Source organism: Vidua macroura, chromosome 2 (assembly GCF_024509145.1).
Source record: "Vidua macroura isolate BioBank_ID:100142 chromosome 2, ASM2450914v1, whole genome shotgun sequence".
Lineage (NCBI taxonomy): Eukaryota > Metazoa > Chordata > Aves > Passeriformes > Viduidae > Vidua > Vidua macroura.
Window position 1 is genome coordinate 26,422,315 of NC_071572.1, and position 11,444 is coordinate 26,433,758.

Sequence of the window (11,444 nt, forward strand, 5' to 3'; positions counted from 1 at the left end):
AATCCAATTTCTTCAGCCTCATGGCAGCTGAAGCTGTAGCTGAAGATGGGCTCATGCAGGGCCCAGGTGAGCTCAATAGTAGTGGTTCTTCAGTGCCAGAACCATGACCTGAAGCCATTGATTGGATATTTCCAGAAGTTACTGTGCCTAGCTTGGTTCTTCCCAGAAATGTTGTGAACTGCTCTGCAGAGCTTTCCCTAACCATACATGCACACGCTGCCCCATCCACTGGGGATGGGGGAGCAGAAGAGTGAACACAAACTGCTCACTTCTGGTTTCCACCATAATCTGATGGCAATTTGGCAATTTCCTAACAGTGGAAAAAGAGGCTTGGCATTTTAAAAAACCTTTGCAATTCAAATAGCTGCTCTAGGAGCTCATTAGTGGGCTCAAATTAGGGCAGGTACTGGAAAGAACTGCAGGAACCTGTGGTTTCAAATTTTGCAGTAGGATATTTCTGGCTTTTGGCAAGACAGTGAGGTGTAACTTCACCACATGCCTGATTTACAATAACCAATGTGGTGTAGAAATATGAACAAAGATTTCTGGATAGTACAAACCGGAGTGTAAAGACAACTTTATACTGTACTGTGTTGCATTAATTTGGAACCATAGACACCATAAACAATGTAGCTAGCTGGCAATATCTCCCTTCCTGTAGCGGAATTAATGCTTAAGCAACTTGCCTTCCCCAATTTTTGAGATGCCAGCAGATTTCTAGGTGAGCTGGGGAAAAAAAAGCAAAGCTAAGCAAGCTTTATCTGGTAGCTAAATGGAAAGGGCAGCCTCCACATACCAAGATTATGTCTCTGTTTAGAGACACTGAACAAAAAATAAAGAAGGGTCCATGCTGGTAACCGCCACCAATCAGCCAAACTAGGGTTGGATTACATTTGATGCTGACCTTAGCAGAGCCAGTTTTTCAGCAGGGCTTTCTCCAGTTCTTCTGGGCAGTTTTTGGTGGGAGCATGGGTGTAGTACTTTGCCAAAGAGGAAGCAAGGAGTCAGATCCTGTGGTGCTCTATATTGTGTGCAGAACCATTCTCACTGCAGTGACATTGTCTGCATTCTCTTTCAGCTCAGACCAGTCCTCCAGCTACTATGAGTTTCTCGGCGTGAGCAGCTGTCAGGATGTGCTCCACCTGTACAGACTGTTGTGGTCCTCCACAGTCCTCAACATCATCGGCTTGTTCCTGGGCATTATCACCGCAGCCATTCTTGGGGCATTTAAAGACATGGTAAGGCTCACAGTCTTTTGCCTTATGTGAGGGCTTTCTGCTTGTTGGCATTATCAAATTAGTTAAAACCAAGGAAGTATAAATGTACAAAGGAGATGCTTTACATGTGTTTCCTGAGTGTTGTGGGAGTCTGGAATGTTAGGAGCCACCACAGAAGATACCAAGAATGTAACCCAGGTTCCTGTTAATAGCTCCCTTGGAGCAGATTAAAATGAAACAACACCGAATGTCACTGCTTTTAAATAAACAATGTAGAGTTTATTATAGAACAATTTGGTAGCAAAGGAAAGCAGCTATGAAGCAGTTTTGGTGGTTATTATCTATAGTAATACAATATGAAAGCATTGCAATGTGAAAGTGCAACAACATCACCCAAGGACACACACAAGGGGAAAGGAAGGAAGAAAGAGAGAAAGGACAGAAGTGTGAGGATCTCACCACCTACAAGAGACAAGACTTGGTTGCTGTGCAGTCTTGGTCAAAGTGGTGTTTGCTGACCACATCTGTCTGGTGGTGGAGGAAATCCTGAAGACGTGGTGGAGAGAAATCCCCAGAACACAACATCTAGTGGGTCTATATTCACTCTGGTTCAGGTGGGAATGCACAGGCACCTCCCACTAGGCGGGGAACTTGACATAATAATGTGAATTATAGTATGCTTTGGGAATCCTTGACACCTTCTAAGACAACACAGCTGCCTATCCTAGCAGCAGTTGAGTCAGTTATGTCCTATCAGCAGAGATAAAGACGCTGAGCCCACAGGCAAATGTCCTGAATTCCCAGGTAATTCCCTGAGGAGAGGAGGGGAGGTCCCCAACCCAGTGGTTTGTGCAGGAGAGCACAAATTAGCATGACAATGGGAACAATCCATCTCCACGGGATCCAGCTTCTATCTCCCTCATCATTCACTCTGTGCCTTATCAGATCAGAGGTTTAGCCATTACACACCCAAAAGTTCACCTCCTCCAGCTCAGCTGAGCACCTTGGGGTCTCAACAAATGGGGGAATGTTTTGAGTCATTGTCCCTTAACAATTCAGCCTCTCTCATGGATTTATGCTTTTAGGCAAAGCTGTTGCCAGCTGTTCACAGCTAAGCGGGTCAAGCCCGGTCAAATAAGTGAATGGTAGAAAAAAACCACAACAGTGTAAACAAATGCTGGCAATTCACTTAGTGGCATATTTTTTCCCTTCTACTTCATCATTGAATGTGTGGGACAGCACGGAGTCTGAGGATGCTAGTTTGTAGCTAACATGTAAAAGTCAAGTCCTACGTGTGACTGCTCAGGCTTGTGTAGTTCTTTTCCCTAAGAATGGGGATGAATTCTGAAGTACCAGTTAAAATTTTATTCAAACAGTTGTGTGCTCGGGACTTCAACATCCCTTTTGTTTCACTAAGGAATGCCACTCGCTGTGCCACACCACCTGCTGTGCTGATGTGCACCACAGCATTCAGAAGAGACTGTGTGGTGAGAGGGATTCTCCAGTAATGTCCCTCATTTGCCTGGATTTACTGACACGTTAAAGTGTGAAGTTGCTGTTCCTGGGATTATCACTGTCAGTGGCCCTGTTTGCTAAAGCGATGCCTAAAAACCAAGCAAGGGCGTCTTGATTTACTAGGCTCTCAGGAGAGTATTAGAACTAAATGGACAGAGGCATGGAGATGGAGGTGAAATGCAGGAACCAAAGTGCGGTGTGATAGCAGCAGGGTCATCTTAGATCCATGATGTGTCTGGTCACTGTTGCAGAGGAGAAAACTGAATAGAAAGATGGGTAAAATGAAAAAAAAAGAGAGAGAGCAGGGAAGAGAAGGCAAGAGAGATAGCTGAGATGTACATCAGGACAGGAAGGGGAGCAGACTGGCAGGAAGGGGCTGCTCAGAACTGGCACCCAGTCAGAGCCAAAGACCCAGTCAGACTCGAGGCCATCAGGCCTGACTGCTCTGACCACCCAGCATTCCTCAGGAAGCATGCCCAGGCTATCTACAACGTGTGTTGGGTGCTTAAAACCATGTTTAAAATAGAGCAGGGACATATGAATTGTTTGAAATTCACCTTTGTTAAGAGTTGCAACATTTCCTGGAAATATTCCTCTGTCCAGCTTAAGCCAAACGAGCACCCTGAGCTATGGCGTGTAAGAAATGTGCAGCCGAGCTCTCCTTTATGCAGGGGACTCCTGCAAGGAATTGATAACAGATTGCAGCCAGCCACTGAAGAGCTGCAGCTGCCCAAAGGGAGTAGAAGCAGTTTTCTTGCTGAGAGCAGCAAGAGCAGAGAGCCAGCCTGAGTCCCTCAACCTATCTTGTTCAAACCTAGGCTTACATGAGATTTGGGCTGATGCTTTGATACAGCTCTGTGCTTTGCAGGGCCATCACTGCACTGCTTGTGAGGAACATCAAGCCAAGGAGATGTTCCTAGGAGAACTGCAGTCTCCATGATCTGGCACATTCCGTTGTTGGGAGGCAGAGCCTGGGTCATGGTCTGGGTCCTCTGACTGGGTGGCATAAAACCATGGGGGGAAATCACAGCAGCAATGGATGTGCATCTTGACCCTGAGCGTAGCTGGAGTGAGTCTGTCAGGGCTCCAACTAAAAACCTCATCTGAATAAGCTGTTCAATGTCTCCACCGAGTGTGAGCAGGAAAAGGATGTCATAGTTCAAGGGAAAGATGAGTTTGTGTCAGTCACCTCAGCTATGCTTGTGAAAATCTTACTAAAGCAGCAATCCAAAATGCAATGACTGCTCCTTGCTCCTGCCTGTGCTTTCTCAGGGTTCTTTTGAGTTAGTACCAGAAATAATTTGCTAATCTGCTGCTCCCTTTCCTTACAAAAGGAGCAACTCTTGGTGGAAGACGGGCCAGGAAAACATCAAGTAGAAGAGGAAAAGAAAGGGGCATGGGACTGAAATAAAAAGAGCAAAAAAAAAAATACAAAAACAAAACAAAACAAAACAAAAAAACCCTTTAAAATGTGTGAGAGAACTATTTACTTTGCTTTAAGATATCAGCTTCTCACATAAATGCTCACTGGCATTTTGCAGGGAGAACTGCAAAGCCCCCTGAAATGCCTCACAGCACTGCTTTGGGATTGACTTCCAGAAAACACAAGGCCAGGCTGACTAGTCAAACAAAAAACATTATGTTTATCTCTGGGGAATGCTGGCAGCCAAACCATGTTACAAAGGGGAGAGTTTGCAAAACAGTGCCCTTTCCTTTAAACCCATCATATTTCCTGGACAGAAAAAATAGTGTTGTTTTGGTTATTTCAGCTTTTCTTTCTCGTGACAAATTCCCTGCAGAACCTAGCACACTCCCCTGGTCTCCTTTTAAGATCTACAGTATGCTTGGATATAGGACATGGAGGTAGTTACCTTAAAGTCACCTCTAACAAAAAAGCAGATCAAGAAATTACATCAATAGATGTAGCCAAAGTACCCAAAATGATAACACACTGTGATTATTTCTTACAGAAGCTGCAGGTAAAGAATTACATGGAAGATTTTACTTGCTGATGATGAGTTAATCTAGAAACTCCCTTCCCTGTCCCAGTGTTCATTTGATGACTTCTGGATGTTTTTCTGACACACCTTGCCAAGGAATCTGCCTGCCCTGAGTTTAGGGCTGCATTAATCCACTGATAATCCTGAGGGGAGGATGGGGAGGCTGGGAAGGGGATGCTTTTTAAAATTTGTTTTAATTAGTCTCCTTCTTGCAGTCCTTAAAGGAATCTGAACAGATTAAATAGCATTGCTTTATCCCCTCTCCTCTTCCCTCAACCTGTTCTAAAAAGGAAAGCAAAACGAACCCCTAATTACTGAGCTACTTGCCATGGGTTTATGTCTTAGCACTTATGCAACTACAGGTGCAGTCTGATGTGAAAAGAAGCTGGAGGTCAGGCATAAATGCTCTGGCAGGTCTGTGTGAGGCCAGTGAGCTGGCACTGTTAGCACTCCCTGGCTAGTTCATAGCTCCTTATCTCTTTGACTTGGGTGTTGGTGCAGTTTAGAATGTCTCAACCTACCCGTGTATTTTAGGTGAGTAATTTAACACAGAGTAATTACTGGAATACTTGATACAAGCATCCAACCAGCTTCAGTAACCACAAATTGTTGCTAGCCCTGGACTGAGACCAGATAGCACAATAATAAGGTGCTTTGAATTAGTAGATGTGGCATGGATGACTCCCCAGATTTGTCTTCTGGACTGCTGAGATGTTCATCCTTAGCAATTAGAGAGCATTGCTCTGTGGCTGGATGGAATGTGAGAGGACTGAGAGGTTCCTAAGAGAAGAAGCCAAAGGGGGTCAAACAGCAGCACCCAAAGAGACCCACACCAGAAAGTTGGTGACAGATGCAGAACAGGCATCTATATTTGACATCTGTGGGTAAAGTTTCTTGACTCACTTATGTGAGAGGGATCTGATTTTATCCCTCCTCTAAGGGAGGAAGGGCACACTCTGGGGCTGTGCACTGGCCCCAAACCTTTGGATCTGAGGCAAGCAGGTTACCTGCTCCTCCCTACGCCTGAGGCAGTGTCTTTTCCCCACCATATCCACCCAGCAGGGCATGTAGAAGGGTGGGTACCTTGCAGATGAGAGTGTTTTGAGGAGGGTGCCTTGAAGATGAGAGACTTTTCTTCTCCTGTGAAATAAGCTCTCTGCCTTTGATCCCAGCCTTTCTCCATGCCAGCTCCTGAACTGCCAGATTTCCCCAGGAAACTAAGGCCTAGATGTTTCAGTAACCTTATGTGGTGCATCAGTGATCTAGATGATGTTTTCCATGTGCAAACAATTAATATATCTCTTTCTCAATCACAGGGAGATCTCACACTGTCTCCAGAGGGTGCAGTGGTTTATATCTTCCACAGATAAATTTGAAAGGAAGTGGAAAAAAAAAAAAAAAAAAAAAAAAAAACCAACCCAAAAAAACTGGCTGCTGCTTTCAGCATTTGTCTGGCAACTACCATATTTTATTATTTCAGTGAAAAGAAAATTCCATGCTCTCATGTGGAGGAATCTGCTAACAAAAACAAAGGAAATAAAAGAAACCACTGGATTTATCTCATGAAAATATTTCACAAAGCTTTGTTACTCTGCTGTCCTTCACAAATTGTTATATAGCACAGGGTTTTAGGGTTTAACACAAACTCTCTTTCACATTCAGCTTTTGGTCTTTCTTTCTGACCAAGATTTTTTAGCTGGTTTAATGTGAGCTATTACTTCATGCAAAGTTAATTTTGCATTGTAATTAAAAGACATGCCAATAAAGCCATGAGAGAAGGATTTTCTACAGTAGGAATGAGGTAAGCACATTGAGAGTGATGCTGGAGAGCCAGAAGCGAACTCCATTTCCCAAGTGAGAGTGAGCTGTTAAAGAGAAGCAACTGGTCTGGAAAGGGAGATCTAGGTAAATCTGTGTAGGAAAGCAGAGAAAGAAGACTTGAGGGCATCAGATAATTCTATTGGAAGAAGTCTGCAGTAAATGGTGAAGGACTTGGTGTTTGGTGCTGGATGAATAAGAAGAGGCAGCCAAAGCTGTATGCTGTGCACTTTCAGGGTGTCTCGGATCTGGAGTCCTGCCAGTGCTTCTGTAACTGTTGCTAGGGAAGCACCAGCCGCCTTTTTCCAAGGGAAGAAGATTAAAATAGCTGTGTATTTTTACTCAGAAAATTCATTCCGGATACACCCTCCTCTCATTCTGTCTGCTGTTTTTTTGTACTACTGGTATTGTGTTGGAAAATAGAAAGTTGTTAAATTGTCTTGTTGCTTGTGTTAGGAGCAGCTCCTGCTCCAGCCCCCTCTACATTGTACTGATAAATTGTTGTCTTGTGTGCTCAACAGGTACCTCTGTCCCAAATCGCCTTCAGTGCTGCACCTCCTCCTCAGATCCTGTACAATCCTGCCCAGCAGATCCTGACCTACGCTGGGTTCTGTCCTTCCGCAGCCACAATTTCTACCTATCCGTCCTACCCATTGCCTCTTCAGGTACAGTGCCAACACACACCCTTCTCACACCATCAGAAAACCATTAGCTGCTACTCAGTACAAACACAGCAGAGGTAGGTCTTAGCTGGATCCCATCTCCCAGGTTTGTCTGTGGGATGACTTAGTCTGTGCCTAGTCTTCTGGCCTGTTCTGGTTGTCCTTTGAACTCTTACCTGCTGATGAGGTAAGCGTAGCCAAGAGTAGAGAGAGTAGAGAAACACATGAAAATAAGCTGAAAAGATTCTTGTAAGCAGTCATGAGGATCGATTGTGTGAGAAATGACCGCTCACTTTAAAAATTTTAAAAGGTTTATTAAACCTTAACAAAAATACAACAAAAGGACTAAATAAGGAAAAATTGCAGCACTGAGAACTGCCCTCATGGCTGCCTACCACATAGCCAATTCATCTTCAAGATGGTGCTCGGTCCTTTATACTCCTAGGGGTTGCATCAGCCAACCCTGGCCCCACCCAAAGTCTGTCAGTCAGCTCTCCTTTGCTGTTTATGGGTGGAGATTGCTTTCTTGTAACTTGATTGGAGGTCAGGTGTTGTCATGCCGCACCCCTGAAGCAATAAACTTTTCCATTCCCAACTGCCCCATGGAAGGGGCACATGTGCACGCCTTCTTTCTACCTGTCCTAAATAACACAGACTGTCTGATGGCAACAATACAGAGGGGGGGCAAAGGGAACTATGGGGAGAACAGAGGACATCTAAACTACAATAACATAACTATATATCAATAAAGCTTCTCTTAATATTCACACAATATTCATCCCTTGAATGCGAGAGCAAATAATTTCATTATCCATCTATAACGATTGTAACTGTTCAGTCCACTGAGAAACACTGTTATTTCCCTAGATTTCTACTTTTTTCAAATAAGTGTGTTCATTTATCTTCCTTCCCCTTCATAACATTCAGAAGCAGACACTGCCAGCTGTCCCCAAGTCAGGAGAGGTTAGTAAGAAACACTGAGATCCACTGGGATAGTTACTAAGAAATAATGGGGAAAATTAACTCTATTCCTGGGAAAAAAAGTAAAAGCAAGTCACCTCCCTGTATGTATGAACTCATTATGTTGCAGTTTGGAGAGAAGTAATTTCTGCATCAGTATATGAATTTTAAAAAATCACGATAAACTTGGTACAAATTGTGAATGATAGAAGCAGGAATGATTAGGATCAGCCAGAAGCTTAACAGCCATCTGCTTCCATTGCTTGAGAGCTGTGGGCTGAATCCATGGGGCTGGAGGTCTGAGGTCTTCATGTTCCATCTAAGTGCTTCAAGCTGCTGGATTCAGACCTTCACAAGCCCTGCTCAGATGGTTGTAGTCCTTAATCCCAGTCTGGGTCTGGGATTCATCTGACTGAACACAGGGGCTGTTGGCATGTAGGGATGCAGTACTGCCTGATAATGAGATCAAGTAGGCACCTGTCCCCTTCTGCTACTCTGAGAGTGTCCATGTTCAGGTCCCATTGTCCCCGGGTCATATCTGTGTGGACATCTGGGATATCCCATGGCATCCCAAAAGGGCTGCACACTTAGATGTGGGAAATTGAATTAAGTTTTAGCTGTCCACAGAGTAGAAGATCCTGACTGAGCTGTTCTACCCTTTAGAGACACCAGTGAATTATCTCAGGTGAAAGATATGTGACATTCATTCCTGGTCCTGAATCCAGTATCTCACTGAATAAATGCTTGCCAGAGAGGCAAAGTCTATAAAAGAAATCAGCCATATGGCAAAAAGAAATGGTGATAGCAGGAATGCATTTGAAAGGATGTAACCAGCATTTCTTTTGTTTACTGTGACATGTGCAAGAAAATAATGCATCCCTTACTAGTACAGTTCAGCCACAACTAGTCTCAGTAACAGGCCAGCCAGCTGGGCAGGTAATGGTCCTGATTAGTTGGGCAGGGACTGGTGGTGATGACAGCAGTTATGGGTTTTGCCAGTTATTCCTGCTAGAGAACTCACTGCAGAAACAATTCCAGGCAAACATGGAAGCAGTAGCTGCAGATTGAGAGGGGAGGGAAGCAACAACTCCGAAATAAATAAAACCCCAAGCCAACTCAAAACCACAACACCTACGTTTGGAGGTGAAGTGTCTAGCAGGTCTGTCAGTGCACCTGCACTGCCTCAGAGATTTAAAGGGCATAAACAAGCCTTCCTGTTGGGATGTCCCCATTCTCACTCACTAAGTCACTGTGTGGTACAAATGTGGGACAATTCTCCTTGCCAGGAGGGTTTGACCCAGGGCAGCAGCCCCTGCTCACATGGAGCCCCATGAGGAAGCAAACACCTTGGCATGGGGTCTGCCAGCCCTGGACAGCTCTGAGATGCCATTGTCCAAGGGCCAGCCCTGGCCCTGGCCTTCTAATTGTGGCTATTCTTTTTTTTTTTTAGCATCAGGGAACATCACTTGCCCGGATTTTTAATTTCCCTTGAAAAAGATCCATGATTACTTTATCTTGTTTTTAAATTCCAGGCACTTTAAGTTCACTTTAAAGTCTGAAAGTGAGCGGAGCTGAGCCCAAGTCTTCAGCTGAAGCCCATAGACTGGCACATGCTGGCACATGAGAGGAGCAGTAAAATCCTCACCCTCTTGAAATCAGTGACAAAACTTTGTTTAAAGCAGTAGTAGGATTTTGTCCTGAATATTATTCCCTACATGCATTCTTTTGTTTTAATGAACCCTGCTTGTTCCTGAAGCAGGGTTCATTAAGCTCAGGGTTTCCAAGCTCTATTTATTTATTGTGCCTTTTTCAGGCAAAGCCCCATCATACCTGACTGCCAAAGAGGGAGACATGTGCCTACCTATAAAATTTTCTCTTAAGAGGAATCTGCATTTGGCAAATATTTATGCAAGTATTATAACTGAGATTAATTACATCTGAGGTAATTTAAATTTCACAGTGAAGCCAGGAAAGGAACAGCTACACGTAATCTAATCAGTCAGTCAGGTGCTGTGCCTCGCCCAGGAAGCCAAGCATGTTTTCCTGCAGAAATTCCTGTTCTGCTGTATTGCCTAGCTGTCTGCACAATGTCTATTAAAAATGACTTGGGTTACAGATGGAATCTCTTGTTTCACTAGACACCATCATTGCTATACTTAAGCAGGTGCTTTAGAACTAAAGTTAATGTTGTGCTGCAATGCATGAGAAATTTAATCGTTTATGTAACACATGGCAAACAACACAAAGCTGCAATGGGGTTGTAATCATTTACTGAAGAAGTTATTTTTCTTTGTCTGATACAGCCTGCCAGCAATTTTCCAGGAACATCATCTACTGACATTTCTTTATCAGAAGAAACTCAGCCTCCATCTCAGTCCAGCTCCAGCTATGGTCTTCCCCCAAATGCTCCAGCCCTTTATACACCAACTTACTGCTTGCCTGGAGAAAAGCCTCCACCATACGCACCATAGAACAAAGAATTTATTTTAGGAACTGGTAGGCTTTTATTTTGTTTTAAAGAAACCTCTGGAAACTGTGCTGTGCAGGCACTAGACTTCCTAAAGGAGGCCAGCACAGAATGTGTTACTGCCACTCTGCTTTTACCCACATCTCCCTGTGAGCAGGGCAGAGCCCTGGAGCTGTAAGGGCAGGCACGTCACCACTCAGTGTGCCTGCAGTCAGATGTAGCAGAACTTTCTGGCTATGGCAAGCATGAGATGTTTCCCTTTCACTCCACTGCAGAATAGATTTTCTTCAAGAGGAAAAATGAAAAAAACACTCCAGATATGTGTTCTGCTTTCATGAACCAATATTGAGGGGTTTTAGCCTGTGTTGTCTGAGTGGGTAGCCAGGAGCTCCCAGAGTCAATAATTTTGGGTAGCAAGAGTTTGTTTGCTTGTAGTATTTAATAACTCTTCTGGTGAAAGTGTTGTACCAATAAAGTGTGGCAATTATTTTACAATAAAGTTCACTGTGTATATTTATACTATACCTAAGGCTGTGTGTATTTGGAAGGAAAGGAAAACAAAAGAAGAGGAAGAAGTACCCTACCAAATAGTTTCAGATAGAAAGGGACTGTTGGGACTGTTTTAGCTGAACTTTGTGCCAGTCTAGTCTGAATAGTAAAATGTCATGTTAATGCACTAAAAATACCATTTCCAGATGTGTATTTTAGGCTACACTTTAGTGTTCAAATTAATTCCTTTCTAATCAAAAGACCACAACAACCAAAACCATTTTAGGTTAGATGCCTCTTATTTATTTTTAAGTTA

The 11,444-nt window shown here is 43.7% G+C and overlaps 1 protein-coding gene across 1 annotated transcript in view; it reads left to right on the top strand.

The window, feature by feature from the left end:
* Positions 1–11,136, top strand: part of TMEM255B (transmembrane protein 255B) — a 66,830-nt gene extending 55,694 nt beyond the window's left edge. Inside the window, exons 7-9 of the mRNA XM_053970437.1 lie at positions 1,079–1,238; positions 7,072–7,215; positions 10,476–11,136. Of these exons, the coding sequence (XP_053826412.1) occupies positions 1,079–1,238; positions 7,072–7,215; positions 10,476–10,643 (472 nt within the window). The 3' untranslated portion in view covers positions 10,644–11,136. The remainder of the gene's footprint in view (positions 1–1,078; positions 1,239–7,071; positions 7,216–10,475) is intronic.
* The last annotated feature ends 308 nt before the right edge of the window (positions 11,137–11,444 follow it).